At 46.8% G+C, this 25,705-nt stretch overlaps 1 protein-coding gene across 1 annotated transcript; it reads right to left on the bottom strand.

The window, feature by feature from the left end:
• Nucleotides 1-1,168: 1,168 nt before the first annotated feature.
• LOC147904164 (photosynthetic NDH subunit of subcomplex B 3, chloroplastic-like) lies at nucleotides 1,169-25,023 on the bottom strand. The gene is made up of 6 exons (XM_087372722.1): nucleotides 24,600-25,023; nucleotides 24,353-24,475; nucleotides 24,192-24,245; nucleotides 23,995-24,057; nucleotides 1,808-1,870; nucleotides 1,169-1,631 (listed from the first exon to the last, which is right to left on the bottom strand). The coding sequence occupies exons 1-6, from the start codon at nucleotides 24,819-24,821 to the stop codon at nucleotides 1,587-1,589; spliced, it is 570 nt and encodes a 189-aa protein (XP_087228848.1). The 5' UTR covers nucleotides 24,822-25,023; the 3' UTR covers nucleotides 1,169-1,586.
• Nucleotides 25,024-25,705: the final 682 nt, after the last annotated feature.

Below are 25,705 nucleotides of genomic sequence, written 5' to 3'. Positions count from 1 at the left end.
CTCTCATGATGTTATTTTCTACATGTTGTTTGGGATAGTGCTTCTATAACATATAGCTTCAAATTTTTACCAAAAAAAGTGTGCGTGCATGCGTGTGTGCGAGTGCGAGTGCAAGTGCAAGTGCACCTCTACCTCAAGTGCATCTTACCTTCATCAAATGAATTCCACCCTTCCAACTTCTTCCCTTCCTCCTCTCCTTTACTTTTTTACTTTGCTTTGGTTTCCTCCCCTTCCTACTCCACCTCTCAAATCATTACTACTCCACCTCTGAAATCATATCTCATATCCTTCCAACCTCTGAAGAATTATCACACTGTCTCCCAAGTACCCCTTGGAGTGAAGATCTCACCTTCCCTAACTATAAGAGCGCTTAGTGATGCTGCAATTTTCTTATGAACAAGGTAGGTAATAAGCATGCATGCATACTAGCCAATTACTTGCGATTATGTCGACTCTTTTCAAAAAGGAGCTGAATGAATCTATAAAGTGTTCTACATCTTATTATAATTTGGGCAACACTAGGTACAGCAATATGGGCACCAACTTCGACATTCGCGTGTGCGGTACACGCGCTTCTCCCAAAGAGAGCCACTCACCCACATAAACCTATGCATCATTCACCCAAGGCCCTATACCCCTTTTAAATGGAGCGCAAACCAAGCTCATAACATGACATTCACAAATGACACCATAAACAAGGATACCTTTGATTTTCTTTCCAAAACCTCTTGCTCAAGATGGTCAAGATGTGCATGACTCTATCAAAACAGCCAAGATGTTTCCAAAACCTCTTGCTCAAGATGGTCAAGATGTGCATGACTCCAAAGAGAAGAGAATCCCTAGTTAATATGTAAGCATCAAATGAGGCATCAGAGAAGAGAATCCCTAGTTAATATGTAAGCATCAAATGAGGCATCAAATAAAACCTCATAAATACCAAAACCCCTTCAGGATGAATCAAACTTCGTAACTCCTTCAACCAAGCAACCACCCATCACTTTCATTTGCCTAGAATCGCAATAAGCCCAAGAGTAAGTAAAAGGATGAGGATTCCTAGTAACAAAAAATCTAACAAGGCTTCAAAATTCACATGTGGTTAGATGATGTCCCAATATACTTAGTAGTTGATGATTTAAACTACATTTCCGACTATGTTGTAAGATTGTAGTTTGCCAAAAAAAGAAAAAATATATACATGAACAAGTGCATGCAATAGGTGTGCATATTAATCATACATATACAAGAAAGATGGTCAAGGACATAGCATGAATGAATATTTAAGAGACATCTAAGAAGAAGACTCGTCAAAGGGATCTACAAATATCCCCATGAAAGGAAGATTTCAACTTACCTTGCTTAGATACAAAAGGCTAGTACCCAAACTCAAGCTAGTAAACAAGCTCTAAAAGACGAAAACATCTAACACCATTAGTGGTAGATCCCCATGAAAGGAAAATTTCAATCCAACATGACTGACTTACCTTGCTTGGATACAAAAGGCTAGTACCCAAACTCAAGCTAGTAAACAAGCTCCGAAGGCCAAAAATATCTAACACCATTAGTGGTGAGTCTAGCACCCCTAATGTTTACATGAGAGGATTACCTTTCTGAGGCCTCCGTTTCACCTTAATCTGCAATCCACCGATATGCAATCAAATCAAGTTTCAACTTGTGAACTAGCTACAGAGCTACCAAATGTGTTTTCACTATTAAATTACACTTCCAAAATGACCTATTCAACCATGAAAATATATGTCCATTGGAACAAAAAGTACAAGAAGCAGATAATATTAAGGTGGCACCAAACCTTGCCACCATTTGTCCCATCTCCGACGGTAGCTTGACAAGCCAATCGCCAACTATCAGGTCGCTGAAAAAAATGTAAAATTTATCACCTTTCTTTTAAACAATGTAGATTTCTTTTATTAGAAAACGACTTTGGTTAATGAAGAAAAGTCTCTCTCTCTCTCTCTCTCTCTCTCTCTCTCATAGGGCTGGACCAGCAACAGACTGGTCGGCCAGAATGTGCATGCTGATCGGTAGCCCCTTGGGGGCTAAATAAAGGGACCGTTGTGCCCTCATTACTCATCCAACAGATCAGCCAACAGAGGATCAGCAGGAGCAGCTATACTCACACCCTCAAGCCTAAAAGAGCATGGACTGCCAGCATAAAGCTTCAAAAGAATCACAAAAGTAAGATCATTTGTACATTGCCACCATTTGTCCATGGAGGCCTCTACTCAGCCCTACATTAGCACACCTATTCCCCTTCTCTATTGCAGAAATATAGCCAGGTTTCGCAACAGATCTCATACACTTGCTATAGAGAAGGGAGCTTGGATGCATCAGCCCAGACACGCCAAAGTTTGTACTCTCTGCGACTTGCAGTCAGTAGAGACAGAGGCACATGTAGCGTTGCAGTGCCCTCGATATGCCAATATCAAGGAGGACTACCAGCAGATATTGGAGGACTCCGCTCAGTTGACATCAGTTCTCTCTACTACCTCTCTGGCAGCGTTGGGATCTTTTGTCACCCGTCTTTTTACATGTCATCAGGAACTCATAGATTCCTGACCCCTCTTTTTTAGGAGACTTTCTTTACATTGTATTCAGATGGTCCCATGTGTCATTTTTGGCCCCCTGTGGGCATTAATAAATTCTACTTCTACTTCTTCTCTCTCCTTTTATTAATGAAGAAAATCTCTCTCTCTCTCTCTCTCTCTCTCTCTCTCTCTCTCTCTCTCTCTCTCTCTCGCGCGCGCTCGCCCGCCCACCATGTGGCATTGCTTGTGGGCAGGTATATGACCTGCAACAGAGCTTGCAAGTGGCGCAGCAGAGATGGCAGGTGGACAGCAGAGGAGAAGGCCTGACTAGACAGGCTGGTTGGGCTGAATACAGCCAGCCAACCAGACCTGGTTGAAGGGCCAAACCAAGGCTGGAACCTGCATGAAGAAATGGGGCAGTTTTGGAGCCCTTATAGGGCTGGACCAGCAACAGACTGGTCGGCCAGAATGTGCATGCTGATCGGTAGCCCCTTGGGGGCTATATAAAGGGGCCATTGTGCCCTCATTGCTCATCCAACAGATCAGGCCAACAGAGGATCAGCACGAGCAGCTTGTTAGAAATGACCCAACAGAGGGTACGCACAGCGGAAGACTTATAGTAATGCATAGGAGCTCACACAGTGTGCGTGTGGGGTGTGGAATCACAAACTTCTTTACTTAATGTGCGTCACATAGATTAGATGTGCAGACTCATCAATAGACAATGAACCAGCCAGATAGAGAAACCACCAAAATATATTTCCGTTAGTATGCAGCTCCTTGTGCTCCCTTCACCTCCTGAACATAGGCCCAAGGGAAGCTCCTTTGCTGCTCCTATCTGCTGGCTGTTTGCTGCTGCAAGTGATGATGATCACAGCACCTTGCTGCCCTAGAAGACAGCCAAGGTCCAGCCCTTCCTGGCTAAGTCTGCAGCCCGTGTTGCACTCTCTCACCTCCTGTAGATAGGCCCAAAGAGTAGGCTTCCTGCTGCTCCTTTCTGCCCTGGAACTGCTGGCTGCTGGATAATGAAATGAGGCAAGTGCCTCCCCTTTTATAGGCCCTAATGGGCTCGCAGAAAACCGACCAGTCAGGCTGCCTATGGCCGACCCAAACAGGCCGACCAGGCCCTGACCTGGTCTGCCTATAAATGCCCCTTTGGGGCCCTCTTTTCTAGGGCCTTTGGCCCACACTTCAAGGCAGGGTCCCAGCCCCTAGGTCTGCCCTACATAAGGCCTGGTTGGCTGGCTCCAACCAGCCCAACCAGCCTCTTCATATAGCCGACTCCCTCTGCTGGTCTGCCCTGTCCTGTTGCGCCCCTTGCCGGCACCCTGATCTGCCCAAACGTGTGCGCCTCAGTTCCGTACTACTGCTGACGTCATCCATGACCTGTTCCAGCAAGACAGTCCTCCATGGATCTGCTCCTGACAGCCAGGTTCTTTTCTTTGGCTTGCTGCCCACATGACAGCCTGTGTGCTGCCCATGTGGCAGCCCCCTCTCCCTCTCTTCTCTAGGCATCTTCTGCCCTAGGTCTCCCTCCCCCACGCTCTCCTCATATGGGAGCTTACAGATGGGGAGGTGACCATTCCAACACAGCTATACTCACACCCTCAAGCCTACATCCAGGAGGCAGAGGAGAATAGGAGTTGCTGCAGACAGAGTTCATCTAGGGCTGGACCTTGGCTGTCTTCTAGGGCAGCAAGGTGTTTGGATCTGGACGGAAAGTCTACAAATGCTCGAAGTGGAGCATGTAGGCTCGAGTCTAGAGATAGCCGGCAGATAGGAGAAGGATCTTGTGGTAAGATCAGAGGACCACACCATTGGTGGGACTCTAGATCTCTCTCTTTTGTATTGTGTCCATAGCTTTGGACAGAAATATATTATTTTGGTGGTTTCTCTATCTGGCTGGTTCATTGTCTATTGATGAGTCTGCACACCTTTGCTATGCACATAAGTTAAAGAAGTTTGTGATTCCTCACCCCAAACACACTGTGTGAGCTCCTAGGCTATTCTATCAATCTTCCGCTGTGCGTACCCTCTGTTGGGTGATTTCTAACATGGTATCAGAGCCCAAGTAGGAGGCTCACAGGTCTGGGAGCCTGAAGGCAGGGACCTTGCTGAAGGACGACCTTGATTTGGAAGCTCTTGGGAATCGACTTCCACGACTGGAGGACACTGCACTTGCGAGAAGGAGGGTGACTCAGGTTCAGCCACGTGCATTCAGAGTTCTAGGCATTCTCTCTCTCTCTCTCTCTCTCTCTCTCTCTCTCTCTCTCTCTCTACGTCTTGGCATTGTTGCTACGAAGTAAAAAACTCTCTCTCAAACGTGTATAAGCCATCGTTCCCCATCAACTTTTGTAAAACCCGTGTGGGTCTTGGTGGTTGAGGCTCTGGTTCGTGTCGTTGTGTGTGTGTGTTCGATCCTTGTGGTCGACTTCAGATACGCCTACTGTGTGCGTCTTGGCATTGTTGCTATGAAGTAAAAAACTCTCTCTCTCTCTCTCTCTCTCTCTCTCTCTCTCTCTGCCCTCATACAACTGCCTCCTTGCCTTGCTCCCCATTGCGAAACTCCCACCTCCCCCACACCTTGTTCTCCATGCAAGGTCTTATCTCATGCAAAACCAAGAGGGAAACCTAAAGTCGTAGCAAAAAAATCAAGCATTAAACAACATACCAAGGACATCATGGACAACAGAAAGAGAATAAATATATGCTTTAATTGTAGTGAGAAATGAGCTCTCGAGTATAGGGGGATATGCAAAATGAGGAATGGGACGTCAAAACTTAATATGATCATACAGCTCTCTGATTGATGTCACCCACGAGGAGACGTAGAGCACACGAGTCAAAACAAACTCAAAAAGGAGAAGATTTTGAGTTTCCCTTTGATCCAAGTGGTACCATACAGCTTTGAGGGTATGCCCATCACACACACAAGGTTCAACCCAACAAGGTGTTCCACTCCGTACTCCTAGATCTGCTTTAGTTGAGCATCATGTTGCTATTCCATTCCATGCATGGAATGATGCTAATGGAGATGCCCATGCAAATGAGGAGCAATTTTGCAATGCTCAACTTGTACTCTACTCAATATCTTTTAATGCATGATGGGTGCTAGGAGTGGCATAACGCTCACATTAGGTGTCACAAAGCCGTATGAGAGGATAAGGCAAAGCTTCTTATGGGAAGGCCTGAGGATAGCTGTACTGAAATATGGATTTCATTATTAGGCTGCCTTCTACAGATAGAGAAAGAAAAAAAGAAAGAAAGTAAGAAAGAGGATGGGACGGCATATATGTAATGGCGGACAAGCTAACAAAACAAGCCCATTTCATAACTACCAAGACCTAATATTCGGCATTACAGTTGCTTGACTATTCATTGATCAAGTGTTTAAGCATCATGGATTCTTCAAGAGAGTGTCAGAGATGCAAAATGTGTGGGTCACTTTTCCTAGGAATTATTTACAACAGTGGGTAACTTTGTTCACCCCTTCCGCAACATACCATCTTGAGACTAATGGTCAGTCTGAAAGGGTGAACAAATGGGTAGATAAATACCTTAGGCATTCTTTGTTGGAAAGGTCACCTCCCCATCTGTAAGCCCCCATATGAGGAGAGCATGGGGGGGTGAACCTAGGGTTTGAGTGTCTGTCACATGGGCATCTGATTGGATGCCATGTGGGCAAGAATCAAAGAGATGGTGGGTACCTGGAGCTAGGATGGATCTGCAGCAGCAAAAGGCGAAGCAGTAGCCAGCAAAAGGAACCCGTACGGCTCTGTACGGAACTGGGAGAGGGCCTGGTAGAGGCGCAGTTATGGCAGCATGTGCAGAAGCAAATATGGCTGTCAGTGGGCACAAGACATGCCTTATATAGGCTGGACCCCTGCCTTGAATGGAGGGCCAAAGGGCCCTGGAAGTTTGGGCCAAAAGCCCTGGGTTGTGTGCCCTTATAGGGCTGGACCAGCCACAGACTGGTCGGCCAGTCTGCTGCAGGCTGGTCAGTATTTCTACCAGCCCTTGGGGCCCTATAAAAGGAGGTCCTTGAGGCCTCACTTCACATCACTTGCAGCAGCAGGAACCAGCAGATTGGAGCAGCCAAGGAACCCTCTCTTGGGCCTATATATCTGTCATGTGCACGGATTGGTATCTGACGTGTACTGGGTACACTAGACTAGCTCAGGTAGCCTGGGGAGGCTTAGAGCTAGGCAGGCTTGATTCTCGGGTTGAGTGGCAAGGATACGAACTATTTATAGGTCTTCGCTATTTTTGGCGCTCGGGGCCCGAGTCTATAAAAGGGGCCCAGGGGGTTCAGTGCTCAGTGTGTAGTTGGGAGCAAGTTTCGTTCCCAGGTGCCAGGTCTGTTCCCGGATTGAGTCGCGGACGCGCGCCTGCATCTTAGCGTAGCCCAAGGCCCAGTGGCAGATCCAGGGCTTCACAGCGCCACCTGGTGGTATGGGACACCAGGCTGGTTTGGATCTGATTGGGAGTTCGTGCCAGTAGCTCAGCTCGTGGCTCGGAGGGGACATCTCCTGATTCGGAATCACATCCTGTAGATGTCATGGTTGGGTGGTGAGCAGCCTGCTCAGTTCTCACGTGGTGTGTGTGTGTTTTGCAGATCAAAGGTTTCAGAAGTGCTGGGACATGTCAGTTGGTATCAGAGCCGGCTCCTGAGGTAGGAACTTCTGATGCGAGAATTTTTGACGAATTCTTTCTCCAGGTATGCCCTAAAATTCGAAATTTGTTGCTGCAAATTCTGCATGGTTCCTGGGTTATCAGGGGTGGTCAGGATGTGGGAAAAGGTGGGAGGAAGAAGGAGAGAGTTTCGAAATTCCTGAAGGGGGCTGAGAGAGAAGGATGTAGGTAGCAGAGAGAGAGCAGAGAAGAAGGAAAGAGAGGCGAAGGGTCTGACAAGGGCTGCGGGGGAGGCAGAGATTGGACGCCATGGCTGGTACAGTTTTTGGCCAGGGCACGGAGAGGCGCAAGGTGCAGGAGCAGGGTGCGGCCACCCTGGGAGGTGTGTTGCTTTTTTCGAAAAAGCACCACCCTCCAAAGCTGGGAGGGTGGGCCTTTTTTGGAAGCAGGGCTTCCTAATTAGGCTGCCCTGTTCCCTATATAGATGGGCAGGGTTCCAGCCCAGCCATAGCCTTGCAAACAGCCCTCACTGCGCCATCGAGTTGCGGGATAGCCTGCGCCAGCCAACCGTACACCTGCGTCATCAGCCACCGTAGCCTGCGTCAGCCGCTGTACGGCCTGCATCAGCCGCTGTACGGCCTGCGTCAGCCACCGTACGGCTTACGTCAGCCATCGTACAGCTTACGGCATCGACCGTACGGACTGCGTCAGCGTCTGTACAGCTTGCGTCAGCGTCTGTACAGCTTGCGTCAGCATCCATACGGATCGCATCAGCAGCCGTACAGCCACGTCAGCCGTCCGTACGCTGCAGGATTCCGTACGTTGCAGAATTTCGTACGCGGCAGCCGGCATCAAGTTCAGCCAGACTCCGGATTTTTTGCGTCTCCGGTTCGCCAGTTTTCAGCATCTCCTTCCGTCAGCATCTCTTGGGACGGTTTTCCTCTGCTCCATTCTCCTTTGCGCTTCGATTCAGTCAGTTATTTCTCTCAGTTTATATTCAAATCAGATTTCAGTTATGTCTGATTCTGTAAATCCCGAGTTCACCATGGGAGAGCAGGATTTGGATTACACTCCTGTGGGAGAGGAGGATCAGGGTCTTTATGATGACCTGATTACGAAAAAGGCCTTCAGTGAATTCACCACTGCTCTGGATGGAAAATTCAAGAAGGTTAATGCAAATCAAACGGAGTTGACACAGCAACTCCAAGGGATTCAGGCGACTCTCACTCTTCTGGCTAGCACTATGCAGGCACTTACGCATGTGGATGCCATGGCTTCAGTGCTAGGCCCGAACATAACTCCAGACCCTTTTCCGGGAGATCAAAAGTCTCGAACGAAGGAGGTAGTTGACACTTGGTTACACAAGTGGCAGGTACACTTTCAGTTCCACCCATACCCAGATGAGAAGAAAATCCAGCTTGCAGCCGGTTTCATGTCAGGTAAAGCGTTGCTATGGTGGAAGGAACTCCAGCCTAAGCCAGATACATGGACAGATTTCGAAGGGGTCTTCAGGAAGGAGTTCCTGAAGAAGGAGGACGATTATGATATCGTTGGCAAGCTTAAAGCCCTCGATATGTCAAAGCTAAACTTGTCCTTTGAAGTTTATCTTCAAAGATTTCGGGATCTGCAAACCAGGGCCACAAAGATGGATCCAATGACCTTGTTAGGTTTCTTCGTGGATAGTTTGCCAGATTCATACAAGTTGCAAATAAAGAACAACAAATGCACAACGTTGCAAGAGGCCATGAATTATGCGTGCATTTATGATGATACCATGGCCGGTGCTAAAGCAACTACAGTTTCCGACACGAGTGGAAAGAACAAACGCAAGTTCTTTCAGCCTACGACTGGTACTGGGGAGACGAAGTCTACGGACAACGCCTCCAAGAAACACTTGACTCAGGCTAAGAATGGTAAAGCCCGTTTCCTTCGTACTTTGAGGCTCAAGAAAGGACATTGCTTCTATTACGAGGAGCGGGGCCACACCAAGAATGAGTGTCCAAAGCGCAAGAACCAAAAGTTGGTGCTTGGACCGAAGCTCCAGGTGGGACCACGTACCACAGCCAAGGGAGCAAACCAACATTCTGTAAATGTCATTACCTGCCCACTCTCTTGTAATTGTACTTTCAATACTTCGTTGTTTGGTTCCCATGATCTTTTCCGAGTTTATGGAGAAGTTAGGGACCAACAGGTTCACATTCTCTTTGATCCGGGCAGCTCTCACAATTTTGTTAATTACAAATTTGTGCAGAAGATGGGGCTGTCCACAGTACCTAGCGACCACACCTATGAGGTGCAGCTTTTAGCTGGGAAGCAGTTTTGGGATCGCAAGGTTGAAGCACTTCCTATCCGGATTCAAGCCTACACAGGGACTCTTACATGTTATGTTATGCATCTGGAGCATGTAGACTTGTTGATCGGAATAGAGTGGTTTAAAACCCACAATATTCAGATTGGATGGACGGAGCATACGCTTTCTTTTGTAGATAAGGACACCCAATTTTGTATTCAGTGTGATAAAATTCCCTCTTCTCAGGGACCTATTGTATCTGCGATGCAGCTTCGAAATATATTAAACACTTCTCATTATGATGTCTATCAGTGTGTTTTGATTCCGCTTTCTTCATTTGTTGTCTCTGTAATAAACAAAAATGATTTAAGTGTGTTTGAATACCGTGAATTGAGAATGTTGTTAGATAGTTTTAAGGATGTATTCCCTGCTCAACTGCCGGAAGGTTTACCTCCAGAACGGGCAGTAGATCATCGCATAGACTTAGTCCCAGGGGCTCAACCTATTAGTGTACCACCTTATAGGATGAGCCAGGTAAAGGAGGATGAGTTAGCTACCCAGCTACAGCATTACATGAATATGGGCTATATACACCCAAGTAAATCACCTTGGGGTGCACCTGTCCTCTTAAGAAAGAAGAAAGATTCTACCTGGAGAATGTGTATAGATTATAAACGATTAAATAAAGTGACAATTAAGAATCGATACCCTCTACCTCGTTCCGATGATTTGATAGACCGTTTGGCCGGAGCGAAGTATTTCACTAAGATTGATTTGCGTACGGGTTATCACCAAATCCGTATCTATGCTAAACACATAGATAGAACCGCATTCCGAACTAGGTATGGTCATTACGAGTTTCTTGTATTACCTTTTGGTTTGACCAATGCTCCTGCTACTTTTCAGCAGATGATGAACGATTTGTTCATGGGCAAATTTGTTGTAGTGTTCTTAGATGACATCTTGGTATATAGTCGAACGCTTGAGGATCACATAGGACACCTCCGGATTGTCTTAGTTATTCTAAGACAGCATAAGCTCTATGCCAAGATGAGTAAATGTGACTTCTTTATGAAGGAGATCATTTACTTAGGACACAAGATTTCTTCTGAAGGTATTAGCATTGATCTGGATCATATCCAGAAGATTTTAGAATGGCCTATCCCTCAGATTGTGAAACAACTTCGTTCTTTCCTAGGATTTACGGTATTTCTACGGAAGTCTGTGCGTGATTATTCACATATCACGGCACCCCTGACAAACATATTGAAAGGTCGTGGACGCAGGTCTACCCAGCCGATCTCTTGGAATGATGCAATGAACAAGGCTTTTGAAACCTTGAAGTTTTCTATCAAGGAAGCACCCGTTCTTGCATTACCCGATCCTACCCAGCCTTATGTTTTAGAGGCCGATGCGAGTGATTATGCGATTGGGGCAGCTCTATTCCAAGAGGGCAGCCTGTAGCTTTCGAGAGTAAGAAGCTAGACGACACCCAATATCGTTGGCCCACACTCGAGAAGGAATTTTATGCTGTAGTGTATGCTCTTAAGGTTTGGAGACACTACTTGTATGGTTCAAAGTTCCTTGTATTGACTGATCATCAGTCAATTAAGTATGTGTGTGAGGGATCTGAATTGAGGGGACGGAAAGCTAGATGGGTAGAATTAATGCAAGATTTTGATTTCGAAATACGTTATCGTCAGGGTTCGTTGAATAGTGTGGCGGATGCCTTAAGTCGAGTTAAGTTTGTAAATGCTCTGTCATTTACAAAAATATCCTCGGACCTATTTCAATCCTTGAGAGCGCTATACGCAACTGATAGTCATTTCAGTTCTTATTGGCAGAGAGTCCAGGATGGGAGCTCTATGGTTGACCGGGACTCAGGGATTGTGCCACCTACGGTACAGGCGACGGGAGGTCAGTGGATGATTAGGAACAACTTGCTGTTCCGGAATGAAAAGATTTGTGTGCCAGATGTTCTGGACCTTAAATCCAAGATTCTCTGGGAGTGTCATGATGCTCCTAGTGCTGGACATCCGGGTATACATAGGACTCTGTCTCTTGTGAAGCATACCTTTTATTGGCCTAAGATGCGTGCATTTATTGAGAACTATGTAGTAGGTTGCCGAGTTTGTCAGGTTACTAAGGCAGAACGCCTTAGAAGCGCGGGTTTATTACAGCCATTACAGATTCCAGGTAATAAATGGGAAAGTATTTCCATGGATTTTATTACTGGTTTGCCTCGAACGCGCAAGGGTCATGACTCCATTTGGATCATAGTCGACCATTTGACAAAAATGGCTAGATTCTTACCTACCAGAACAACTATATCAGCAGTTCAGCTCGCTCACGAGTTTGTGGACCACTTGTTTAAGCTGTATGGTTTGCCATCTGACATAGTCAGTGACAGGGACTCAAAGTTTACAAGTAACTTTTGCACACTTGTTTTGAGAAGTTAGAAACTACTCGAAGTATGAGTTCCTCGGATCATGCACAATCCGATGGCAGTACAGAGAAGGTCAACCAGTTGGTTGAAGACATGCTTCGGGCATATGTATCTAAGAGACAGTCTTCATGGGAAGATTATCTACCTATGATAGAATTTGCTTACAACAGTGCAAAGCATTCTAGTACTGGTTACAGTCCTTTTATGCTTATGTACGGGTTTCAACCTAAGTCACTAGTTATGGTTGGGTTAAAAGTGATTCAAAATGATGCTGCTAAGAACTTCTTGCTAGACATGCAGGAAATGTTGCAATTTGCCAAGGAGTCTATTAGAAGTGCCCAAGATCGGGACAAATTTAATGCTAATAGACATCGTTCACCTAGAGAGTTCTCTGAAGGAACGATGGTATATTTGCGAATTCCCAAGGAATCCAAGAGCCTAAGTACTGGTTTGGTTCCAAAATTATCCCCTAGATACTGTGGCCCATTCAAGGTCATTAAAAGAATTGGACCAGTTGCATATCGACTAGAATTGCCTCCTGATGTTAAAGTACATCCAGTCTTTCATGTCACTAGACTGAAAGAAGTCTTGGGTGCAGATGATCAACTTGTTTCTCCTCACGAGATAATAGAAGTTACAGATTTGACTTTTATTCCTCACGAACCTGAGTGTATTCTTGAATTTCGTGACAGACAGATTCGTAATCGATCTATCACGGAATACAAAATCAAGTGGAAGGATCGTGTTGAGGAGGATGCAACATGGGAGACATTACAAAACCTCCAGAGAACATTTCCGAGTTTTTTATGGAACTTAGGAGTGAGTTCTTAGAGGAGGGGGAGTATGTCATGTGCACGGATTGGTATCTGACGTGTACTGGGTACAGTAGACTAGCTCAGGTAGCCTGGGGAGGCTTAGAGCTAGGCAGGCTTGATTCTCGGGTTGAGTGGCAAGGGTACGAACTATTTATAGGTCTTCGCTATTTTTGGCGCTCGGGGCCCGAGTCTATAAAAGGGACCCAGGGGGTTCAGTTCTCAGTGTGCAGTTGGGAGCAGTTTCGTTCCCAGGTGCCAGGTCTGTTCCCGGATTGAGTTGCGGACGCGCGCCTGCATCTTAGCGTAGCCCAAGGCCCAGTGGCAGATCCAGGGCTTCACAGCGCCACCTGGTGGTATGGGACACCAGGCTGGTTTGGATCTGATTGGGAGTTCGTGCCAGTAGCTCAGCTCGTGGCTCGGAGGGGACATCTCCTCATTCGGGATCACATCCCGTAGATGTCATGGTTGGGTGGTGAGCAGCCTGCTCAGTTCTCACGTGGTGTGTGTTTGTTTTGCAGATCAGAGGTTTCAGGAGTGCTGGGACGTGTCAATATCAGGAGGTGAAGAAGGTGACAAGGAGCTGCAGACTGAGAGCTGAAAGAGCTGCCCACCTAGGCTGGTGCAAAGACAGTAAGGTGGAAGGCATCTGGACGGAAAGTCTACAAAAGCTCGAGGTGGAGCACGCGGACTCGAGTCTAGAGATAGCCAGCAGATAGGATAAGGACCTTGTGGTAAGATCAGAGGACCACATCATTAATGGGACTCTGGATCTCTCTCTTTTGTATTGTGTCCATAGTTGTGGACGGCAATATATATTTTGGTGGTTTCTCTATCTGGTTGGTTCATTGTCTATTGATGAGTCTGCACACCTATTGTATGCACATAAGTAAAGAAGTTTGTGATTCCACACCCACACCACACTGTGTGAGCTCCTGGGCATTACTATAAGTCTTCCGCTGCGTGTACCCTCTGTTGGGTATTTTCTAACATTCTTTCCATTACACCCAACGTGTTAGAATGTCACTGCCCCACCTGTGAGCCCCTGATTTGAGGGGCTCTGATTTGAGGGGACAAGGGGGCAAGAGACTATAGGGGGTAGGGGAAGGAAAAATAGCGCACCTACCTGGCCTGGAATCCACGCAGCAAGAACACGATGGCGCGGCATCCTAGGCACCTCTTGGGGCAGCATGAGGGCGGCGTTGGGGACTGCATCAGCAGTCCATGTGCTGGGCACAGGGGCCCTTACATAGGCATGTGCCCTTATATAGAATTGGCCCAAGCCGGCCAGATCAGCCAAGGAATGACCGACCCAGCTGGTCAGTGGGGGGCCCTACCAGGTCTGTGCTTGGATCATGGAGCCAACTCCCTAGTCAGCCACTTTGAGAGGGTCTCGCTGTTAGAATCTCACTGTGCCCACCTGTGAGCCCCCGATTTGAGGGGACAAGGGGTAGTGAGAGGTAGGAGGGCTGGAGAGAGAGAGACTCAGGTCGGCATCATAGGCAACCAGCACACCGGCTGGTTGCAGCCTGCAACAGCAGGTAAAACAGGGCTTTAGGCCTCGCATGGAGGCTCCTGCAGCAGCGCAGACTGGCTGCACAGGGCACCCTTATATAGGGGCCTGTGGCAGGCCAAGTCAGCCCAACCAGGGCCACCGACCAGGGCCAACCCTGGTCGGTTTTCTAGGGCCCATGTGGTCGGCCACCAGACAGGGTACCGACCCTGCTGGTCGGTCAACTCAAGGGGCCTGGGCAGTGCCTATAAAAGGCCCACTCCTCCATTCATTCCAGCATCCAGTGCAAGACTGAAAGCCCCTCTCCAAGGCTGTGTTCAGCACTCAGATCTGGAGCAGTTTGTGAGAGAGAGAGTTCACCAATATTCTCCAGCACTTTGCTGTGTTTTGTACTGCTCCCTTGGAGCTATTTTTCTGCCCACCATCCGGTGGATGAATATACTCTCTCTCTCTCTCTCTCCGTCCATATTTATTTCTGAGTGAGGGTTTGTTGCATCTGAGTTGAGTGTGTGTAAGAGTTGGAGAGATCTTGGGTGGAGGTTTGAGTGATTCATTCCCTCTTGATTTCTAACATGGTATCAGAGCCATAGGCTCTCAACTCTTCTTCATCAAAGCACTCTCTGAAGGAAGGAGTCCCTTGGCAGAAAGGCGATTCTGTTTTCAGCTCAAGCTAGCACGGGAGGTCAGTACATCTTTTTTGCTTCAGTTTTTCAGTTTGCTATTCACCGAGATGGATCAACGTTCAGAAGCCTCTTCACCCACAGCTCGTCCTTCCTCCTTCTCCAGTCATCTTCCTTCTTCATGTATTCCCAATTTTGGTGAAGCTGGAAAGCTCGATGGGACGAACTATCCAATCTGGAAAGTCAAGATCCGAAGCCATCTGTTGGCATGGAAGCTGTGGAAGATAGTGATTGGGACCGAGGAGAAGCCGGAGGACATTGTGGAAGAGGTGAAGTTTTATTTGAAGCAGATGCCGATGAACTCAGTGCATGGGAGGAGAGGGATGCTCAAGCCTTAGCAATGCTAATTGGCACGACAGCAAATGCTGTGATTCCTCATATCCAGTTGGCAGAGACATCTTCAGAGGCGTGGGCCATACCAAAGGAGCTGTATGAAACCCATAATACAGCCCGTATCATTACTCTTCAGCATCAGTTTTGATATGAATGAGGGTGATAGTGTGCATGACCATCTGCCAAAGGTGAAAGTCGTGCGGGACCAGCTCGCAGCGGTTGGTCAAAAGGTGGACTCGAGTCAATCGGCGTTGCTCACACTCCACAAGTTGCCACGGAGTTTCAAAAGTTTTGTAACTACGGTCACTACGGGTCAACACACTAAGCCAATCACCTTTGAGGAGCTTGGCCCACTCCTGCTTCAGGAGGAGGCTCGAGAGAAACTCTTTACGCAAACCGACGAGAAGGCATTAGTGGCCAAAGACAAGCCTGGAAAAGGCAAGCCAAAGGAGTTCAAGAAGTCAAAGGACGCTGACCGAAAGAAGAAAATGAAGTGCTATTACTGTGAAAAGCTTGGCCACTCCGCCAAAGAATGCCGAAAGAAGAAGGCGGATCAGAAGCGGAAGAGCGAAGCCAAGAACAAAGAATGATTCTGCCAATGTGATGACTGGACAGTTGTTTTTAATCAATGAACATTGTTCAGCATATGCAGTCAGTGAAGGAAAAGAGGGGGTATGTTGACAGCGATGCTTCAAAGCACATGTCTAACAGAAAGACTTGGTTCAAAACCATGGAAAGTACACATCCGGATTCCAAAGTTTCTGTCGGGGATAGCCGGACGTGTCTTGTGAAGGGCATCAGTAGCATTCCTTTCATTACACCACGGGTGAGGAGAAGGATATCTCTGGAGTACTTAACGTACCCAACCTTTGCAAGAACTTACTGTCTGTAAGTCAGATGGACAAAAACATGGCAATTCTCTTTTAAGATGGCAAGGTTACCGTGACATCCAAAGCAAATGGACAGATGGTGGCTCAAGGAGTTGAAGAGAACGGACTGTACCGCCTCAGTGCAATGTTGGTTCATGAAGACAACGGAAAGTCCAAACTTTGGCATGAGCGCTTCGGTCATGTCAGCTATGGAACCTTGGCTGAAATATCAAAGTCGAAGATGGTGGATGGACTTCCACCAATTACAGGCAAGGATGGTGTCTGTAGGGCTAGTCTAGAAGGCAAGCAGCACAGGGACAAGTTCCCACAAGAGGCCTCGTTTCGGGCCAGCAAACCTCTTGAGTTGGTTCATGCCGACATTTGTGGCCCAATGTCTACAGCATCGTGGGTAGGATCCAGGTACTCACTTCTCTTTGTGGATGATTTAAGTAGAATGACCTGGGTGTATTGCTTGGCCAAAAAGTCACAGGCTTTTGAGAAGTTCAAGCACTGGAAGGCTAGAGTTGAAAAGGAGACAGGGAAGGATGTCAAGACGTTCCGTACAGACGGGGGGGAGAATTCACCTCAAATGAGTTCAACACATTTTGTCGCAAGCATGGGATCAAGCGACAACTCACCACAGCACATACTTCTCAGCAAAACGGGGTAGCCGAGAGGAAGCATAGAACCACCACGGAGATAGGGCTTGCTATGCTCCGAGGTAGGAACCTTTCTAAAGCCTATTGGAGTGAAGCTATCAATACAGCCATACACATTCTCAACAGGACCAAGACGAAGGCCGTCAAGGACAAGACTCCATATAAGGCATTTTTTGGTAAGAAGCCCTCTATCACTCATCTTCGTATTTTTTGTTCTAACGCATGGGTGCATGTGCACAAGGAAGACAGGACCAAGCTTGATTCCCAGAGCAAAAAATGTATCTTTGTTGGGTATAGCGAAGAATCCAAGGCCTATCGACTCTTCGACCCAGTAAAGAAGCAGATCCTTATCAGTCGGGATGTTGTCTTCGAGGAAAAAGAACCTGAACCCTAGGGGGAGCCTCAGAGTGAGGAGGAGGAGATTGTTCAACCCCCGAACCCACCCCGCCCCAGGTTGACCATCCAAGAGGTGGTGAAATCGGAAGCTGATGTTCCACAAGGTACTGAGGAAGAGCAAGATGTTCCAGAAGTAGTTCCACTTCCTCCTCCCACTGAGAAGCAGAAGAGGTTGCCCCAATGGTACCTACGGACATTGGAAGACTCTCGGGTCACCGAAATACCTGAGAGTAGCAGTTCCGGATGGCGACAATCCCAACGTCTTCAAAAGACCCCATCCATGAATTTTGTGTTGGTGGCTCAGCTTGAAGAGCCAAGGATCTTCAAGGAGGCGAAGGACCATCCAGAATGGCAAGCTGCCATGCAGGCAGAGATGGATGCTATCCTGAAGAACAATACCTAGAACTTAGTAGCCAGGCCCCCGCGACGGAAAGTCATCGGCACTAAGTGGGTATAGAAACTTAAATACAAATCAGACGGCAGATTGGATAAGTATAAAGCAAGGTTAGTGGTCAAAGGTTTTGCTCAAACTGAAGGCATGGATTTTGATGAAACTTTTGCTCCCACAGCTCGCATGGTTACTATCCGGACAGTGATTGCCCTTGCTGCCCAATTCCAGTGGCCTATTTTTCAAATGGACGTGAAGTCCGCATTCCTTAATGGAACCCTGGAGGAGGAGGTATACGTAGAGCAGCCACCGGGCTTTGCTTTCAAGATCCAGGGTCCCCATTAAAGGTCTGCAGATTGAAGAAGGCGCTATACGGGCTCAAACAGGCCCCCAGAGCTTGGTACCAAAGGATTGATGTATTCTTTCAGAAGATAGGGCTAAGTCGGAGCCCTTCTGAGGCAAACCTCTACTTGTTCATTGAGAAGGGGTTGCGATTGGTACTCATCCTCTATGTTGATAATCTTATCTTGACAGGTGACCATGTCGAGAAGATTTCTCAGGTCAAGGAGCTACTCATGTCTGAGTTTGAGATGACTGACCTTGGGTTATTACACTACTTCCTTGGGATAGAAGTAAAGCAGGCCAAAGACAGGATCTTCATTTCACAGGAGAAATATTGCAGAGAACTTCTGAAGAGATTTTAGATGGAGGATTGCAGGACAGCAGTAACTCCCATGGAGGTCGGGCTCAAGCTAAGTGTTCACAACACATCTCAGCCGGTCGATACTCCCTTGTACTGACGATTGGTAGGAAGTTTGCTTTACCTTACCAATACTCGACCTGATATTTGTTATGCAGTTGGGCTATTATGCCAGTTCTCTGCTTCTCCCAAGAAGAGTCATTGGGATGAAGGTTTACAGGTGCTGAGGTATCTAAAGGATACTTGCACCTACGGGATCACCTATACCAAAGGCATCGAACTAGGCGGGTTCTGTGACAGTGATTGGACGGGTGATGCTGACACCATGAGATCAACAACAGGGTATTGTTTCTTACTTGCATCTGGTGCCATCTCTTGGCTGAGTAAGAAGCAACCCACAGTGGCCCTTTCATCTAGAGAGGCAGAGTCCAGAGCCGCGTGTACAGCAGCTTGTGAGACACTGTGGTTGAGGTGGATTCTGGAGGACATGGACGTATGTCTGGAGGACGCAACAGTGCTGATGTGCGACAATCAAAGTTGCATAGCCATTGCCAAGAATCCAGTGTACCATGCCCTCACCAAGCACATCGAAGTTCATTGCCACTTTGTTCGAGAACTCATCATCGACGACGTGATCGAGCTTATGTACTGCCCGACCGCCGACAACTTGTCCGACCTCTTCACGAAGGCACTTCCTCAAGAACAGATGGAGCACCTCATCAAACGAATGGGGATTGGCCCACAGTTGTGACATTGAGGGGGGGTGTTAGAACATTGAGGGGGGGTGTTAGAAACTCACTGTGCCCACCTGTGAGCCCCCGATTTGAGGGGACAAGGGGTAGTGAGAGGTAGGAGGGCTGGAGAGAGAGAGACTCAGGTCGGCATCATAGGCAACCAGCACAGGGCTGGTTGCAGCCTGCAACAGCAGGTAAAACAGGGCTGTAGGCCTCACATGGAGGCTCCTGCAGCAGCGCAGACTGGCTGCACAGGGCACCCTTATATAGGGGCCTGTGGCAGGCCAAGTCGGCCCAACCATGGCCAACCCTGGTCGGTTTTCTAGGGCCCATGTGGTCGGCCACCAGACAGGGTACCGACCCTGCTGGTCGGTCAACTCAAGGGGCCTGGGCAGTGCCTATAAAAGGCCCACTCCTCCATTCATTCCAGCATCCAGTGCAAGACTGAAAGCCCCTCTCCAAGGCTGTGTTCAGCACTCAGATCTGGAGCAGTTTGTGAGAGAGAGAGTTCATCAATATTCTCCAGCACTTTGCTGTGTTTTGTACTGCTCCCTTGGAGCTATTTTTCTGCCCACCATCCGGTGGATGAATATACTCTCTCTCTCTCTCTCTCCATCCATATTTATTTCTGAGTGAGGGTTTGTTGCATCTATGATCATCTATCTGAGTTGAGTGTGTGTAAGAGTTGGAGAGATCTTGGGTGGAGGTTTGAGTGATTCATTCCCTCTTGATTTCTAACACTGGCCCCCCTATAAAAAGCCCCCCCACTCCCCCTCATTCCGCATCACCAACACTGACAGCCAGCACCCGCAAGGAGAGGAGTAGACTCATCTTTGGTATCAGCTTCTCTTTGCTAGTTGTTGCTCACCTCTTGAGTTTTTGTCAGCCCACCATTGTGGAAGAATATATCTGAGTTTTGTATCTACCTCTCTATCTCTCTTTGACTATTGTATGAGCTGCGATCGGTAGTGTGAGGAGTGAGTGATTCTATCCTCTACTTTCCACATGGTATCAGAGCAGGGTTTCCAGTTCTAGAACAAAGTTCCTCAACAAGAAGGCGACTCCAATCAACACTAAGGTTTGCTGCGTGGTCAAGTTCTCTACTGCAAGTTCATTTTTCAGTTTGATGTTCGCTATTACCCCTAGATTTCTCTCTTTCACGATCCTGTACTTTGAAGAATCAGGGAAACTAGATGAGTCAAACTACCCAATCTGGAAGGTGAAAATCCGGAGTCATTTAGTGGCTCGGAAGCAGTGGAAGTTGACAATAGGAGTGGAGGCAAAGCCAAAAGATCTGTTGGACAACAAGGGAAAGATTCTCATTCCAGTAGATGAAGAGGAGCTTGAAAGTTGGGAAGATAGAGATGCCCGGTCCCTAGCATAGGGACACGCAGACTCTGTTCTTCTGCACATCCAAAAGGTCGAGATGTTTGTAGAGACGTGAGCTATTCTGAAGGATCTGTACGAAACAAACAACACATCTCATATCTTGCTTCTTCAACATCAACTATACAATTTGGATATGAATGAGGGGGACAAATCGAGGAGCATGGGCTATATTGGCTCAACGCTCTATTGGTGCACGGGAACCATGGCAGATCCAAATTGTGGCATGAGCGGCTCGGTCATGTCAATTATGGCACTCTCGTCGAGATGCAAAAGTCAAAGATGGTGGATGGACTTCCACCGATTGCAAGCCATGATCATGTTTGCAAGGCTTGCTTGGAGGGCAAGCGACACACGGACAAGTTCCCACAAGAGGCCTCGTCACGGGCCAAGAAGCCATTCGAGCTGGTTCATTCTGACATCTGCAGCCCAATGTAATTCATTCGCAAATTCGCGGTATTCTCTTTTATTTATGGATGATTTCAACTGCATGACGTGGGTATTATGCTTGGCCAACAAGTCTCAAGCTTACGAAAAATTCAAAGACTGGAAGACGCAGGTAGAGAAGGAGTGCGGGGAGGTCACGGGCCAAGAAGCCGCTCGAGTTGATTCATTCTGACATCTACGGCCCAATGTCAACAAATTCATTCGCAAGTTCGCGGTATTCTCTTTTATTTGTGGATGATTTTAGTCACATGCCGTGGGTATTCTGCATGGCCACAAGTCTCAGGCTTACGAGAAATTCAAAGACTGGAAGGCCCAGGTAGTGAAGGAGAGTGAGGAGGTAATCAAAGCCTTCCGCACAGACAAAGGGGAGGAGTTCACTTCTACCGAGTTCAATGGATTTTGCAAGAAGCACAGGATCAAGAGACAGCCCGCACATATCAATAGAATGGAGTTGTTGAGAGAAAGCACACGGCCGTCACAGAGACAGGTTTGTTGCGAGGGAGAAATCTTTCGAAAGCTTACTGGGGTGAAGCCGTAAACACTCCCATTCGCATCCTCAATAGAACCAAGACCAAGGCTGTTAATGACAAGACTCCATATGAAGCTTACTATGGTAAGAAGCCAACAATATCTCATTTACGGATTTTCGGTTCTAATGCATTTGTTCACCTCATGGCATGCTCATCAAGCAGAAGCTCCAAAATCACATAGAGATAAGCTGTCCCCAAGGCAGTTATTTTGCGGACCCCTCTGTGCCTTACTATCCACTTTTCCCAACGTCTGAAGCATTATATATACCTTTGTAAGACTAGAATATGTCCAATCATACAAATTTAGAATTTTTTTTTGTTCTAAAGTCTAAAAATCTACACATAAAACAGAAAATGAAAGAGAAGAAAAAAGAGGTAACAAAAGCTTTTTTGAAAAACAAAAGGAAGACATACTTAGCAAGCAAAGCAACACTTGTGTCGTCATCAGTGCCCAAGCATAAGCAGCTATACTGGGTTTCTAAAGACCTGCGGAGCCTCTTGGGCAAACCCAATGCTTACCAAAATACGCCTGAAGCGTTCATTGTTTTGCCATGTATCTTGCAAGGCAGCTTTGATGAGTTGTTGTTGCATTGCATTTCTATCTGTGCTCACCTGTCCAAATGCTAAGAACTAAAAAATCATCTCATTATAGCTGCTGTATTTAGGCTCCAACAGCCTAGTTTTTACCAACCCCAACTGTAGCCTTGCCTTGGTCTCCTTCAATAGCATTTCCATGTGCATCTTGCACATATGTATTACCTTGCTGTTGTGCATCAATAACTGACAGAAACAGTAACTACTTAGACCGATATGGTGGTGCAAGGGTTGCTTGCCAACAATATTATTATGCCAATTTTCAAAACTGTCATAACAGCTATCAAATCTTGTTGTCCATTGTCTTTATAATTTTGCTATCATTTTTCAGGTTCTACTATAAAAGTGTCATAACAGCCATCTTCCTTGGTCTCCTTCAATAGCATTTCCATGTGCATCTTGCACATATGTATAACCTTGCTGTTGTGCATCAATGTACTAACTTTTTTCCCCACTCTCTCTCTACCCGTATCCCCTCTTTTCCTAACCTCCCCCAAACCCTCTCCCTTTCCCAACTTACCCCCTCTCCTATCCTAAATTTTCCTAAAATTTTCCTAATTTTCTCCTAAAAGTTTTACTAATCAGTAACTACTTAGACCAATATGGTGGTGCAAGGGCTGCTTGCCAACAATATTATTATGCCAATTTTCAAAACCGTCATAACAGCTATCAAATCTTGCTGTCCATTGTCTTTATAATTTGCTATCATTCTCAGGTTCTACTATAAAAGTGTCATAACAGCCATCTTCCTATTGCTGTCCATTGTCTTCATAAGTTTGGGGTTATACCGTGAAGATGCCACTTTTGTCATTGGTAGTGGTCATGAACATATCAGAATCAGTTGGAGGGCTCTGCAATCTGGTATTATCCCTAAAATCTGCATGCTTGGCCTGGTTTTTGACAAGATTCGATGGCTGTTCGAGACTGCAAATGGGAGTGCCTTCTAACTGTGTACCAGCACAGTATCCCAAGGCTTGGGGATGTGCCCACTGTACAGCACTTGACACCCAAAAGGCTAGACTAGGCATTGAATAGCTCATTGGTCGTCTGGCATAAGACGATGGAAATCTGTGGCACGCTGGAGTGAAGGGTGAAAGGGAAACGCAAAGGTGCCAGAAATTGGAGGGGTAGGGGACAGACTGGAGAAAGGGGATTGAGGAGAGAAATGGAGAGAGAATGGGAGAGAAGGAAGGAGAGGGTAGGAGAGAGAGAAAGAGGTGGAAAGGGGGGGGGGAGAGAGAGAGAGAGACAGAGAGTAGGCTTCAAGTAGGAGGAAGGAGAGAGGGAGAGAGAGAGAGAGAGAGAGAGAGAGAGAGAGAGAGAGAGAGAGAGAGATTAGAGGTCACATCAAAAGTGAGTACAATGGGAGTGAGGTGGGCTTACGTAGACCCTTCACTACTTAGACCTACGCCACACTAACTCAGGCTAGTTTTGGCGCCCTATTGTGACAGCCACACATAATTTTGAAGGTAAAATTCAATGGAAAGGGATGACTATAATGAAGGGGGAAAAGGGACTTAAGTACTTAAGTAGTAATATCCCAATGATAGTTAGAGGGGATTGTGCAAGAGAGTACTTTTGTATACACTTTTCGACGTGACATCTAGGAAAATGAAAACATAAGGCATATCTACTCAGAGCTCAGAAGAAACTTGATACAGCAGGACCAAGACCTCTACTTGCAGATTTTCGCATGCTTGGGATAGGAAATTTCTAGATGCTACTATTTTGGAGAAGAAGCTGTTTCTCTCAGCCTTGAAAAGGCCACCTTCCAATATTTGGAAGATTACTGAAGTTTATCTTCATTGTACTCCTTTGTTGGACAGATATGATGGAACTCATCAAGATGTATATTCTTTTACATGTTGATATAATCAAATCTTTTTTGCCCCAAAAAATTTCCATCAGCCTTTAGTGTAAACCAATGCATTGACAAAAAAGGGTGATATTCAATTTTTGTTACGCACTTGGCTACTATTTGGGTGAATGAATTGGGTGTGAGAGTGAAAAAACAAATGCAGAGAATAAAAAAGAAGGCTTACCAGTTTCAAATAATAGGGCTCCGCATCCGTCCGCTTGTTCATCAACTCTGCTCCCTCCAGAATCTGGAGGGCAGACATCGAGAATGTGATTTAAATTGGTTAAGAGCGTGCATAGCTCGCTCACTGCTTTCCTGTTGTGTTGAGAAAATAAAGATTGCCAGTTTGTTCAAAATCTTAAAGAACTGTGGGACACTTACATCGACAAGGCACGTTCCACACATCCCTTTTCCTTCACAGTTCATCATTTTTCCCTGGGAACACAGAAAAAAGTATCTCACGTCCTTCGTTTTCCAGAAATAAAGGCCCATAAAAGCTGCTCTTGGGGCTGAAGACAATTAGAGCAACAGGAGCATCTCACATAAGGTCCGTAGAGCTCTATATTGTTCTCCAGCATTACATTACGGAGAAGCTTCTGCCCACTCACGGCTGTACAATAGGCCGGTGGTGGAGGTGGCTCGTTTTCTCCTTGACGAGGGTCCGGCTGGATAAACAAAAACAAAGGCAAACACTCCCTTAAGAACCATGGGAATGCGTACCTGCAAAGCTAAGTATCGCATGACGGTCAAAACACGAGCAGTAGAAAACGAGAGAGAATAAAAACCAACCCCAACAAACTCGAGTTCAATAATTGGTGGAGCTTGCCGCTGTAAATGTGATGACTGAACTGGGGAAGGGTCGGCTTGGGCAGCCAGCACTCTAAAGCTCATCTCCTTCCGAATACTGCAAAGCTCCACTCGAGTAGGGACTCCAGCTCTCCCGAGTGCGTCAGGGGTGTGGAGACCCAGGAAACCGGGGCGAGCGGATACGCGAACTGGAACGGACGCCATGTTCTGTGTAGAAACTACAAAATGGTCGATAGTGAAGATGCCCTTGACGCTCTTGTGCAGCGACGGACGTGCTCTTAAACCCTAAATCCGTATGTACTATGAAGCTTCTTCCCACGTGGCGCCGATTAGACTCTTAATCAATAGTTTGAGGAATCTTCCGAAGGTAGTTGGCATGGTGAACATCCTAGGGGCCTAGTACTTGCTTCGGACCTATGTTGTAGGCAGCGTTCCTAACTTCCTGCTACTATAGTCTGGTAAATTCCAAAGTGAAGAGACTATTTCTAGGGGTTCCCAAGCTTCTAGCACCGAAATGCCAAGGTAGAAACCCAAAACTCCATCTCCAGAGTGGGGTGCACATTTGCATCTCCAAAGCGGGGTGCACATTTGATGTGGGTTGAGCATGGCAATAAGCAGAAAACAGCAAATATGTCATCCTACGTAGTGTGGGAATGGCCTCTTAGAGGGTGTCCACCTTAGACCATCTTCTCAGGGCCGGCGAAGCAAGTAAATAGGTAGAGGCCCTCCCAAAAAATCTAGGGGTGCCCCTACAGTTTTATCATAAATGATGTGTCGGTATATTTAGTGGCACATGGCCAACCCATCATCAAGTGAAGGAATGTCCACCACAATTAAAATGGATGCAGTCATGCAGCCATTGTGCCATTGCAAAATTGAAGAGGTGGAGAAGGGGACGGGGCGACGAGGCACGAGGTGGGGGCTCATAGAAACCCACTATTAACTGGTTTCGAAACAGGGGTATGAGGACACCTACTACCAACTAGAGGCCATTTGGTAGTATCTTTGCAAAGGCGATGCTACATCGCCTCTAGCGATGGTATAGGGGTGTCTTGTTATCCGTATGCACGTATGTCCATACATATGTT

This window comes from Dipteris shenzhenensis, chromosome 3 (assembly GCF_047967505.1).
Source record: "Dipteris shenzhenensis isolate YYH24624 ecotype China chromosome 3, Dip_SZ_1.0, whole genome shotgun sequence".
NCBI classification, from domain to species: Eukaryota; Viridiplantae; Streptophyta; class Polypodiopsida; order Gleicheniales; family Dipteridaceae; genus Dipteris; species Dipteris shenzhenensis.
This window is presented reverse-complemented; position numbering and strand designations above follow the sequence as displayed.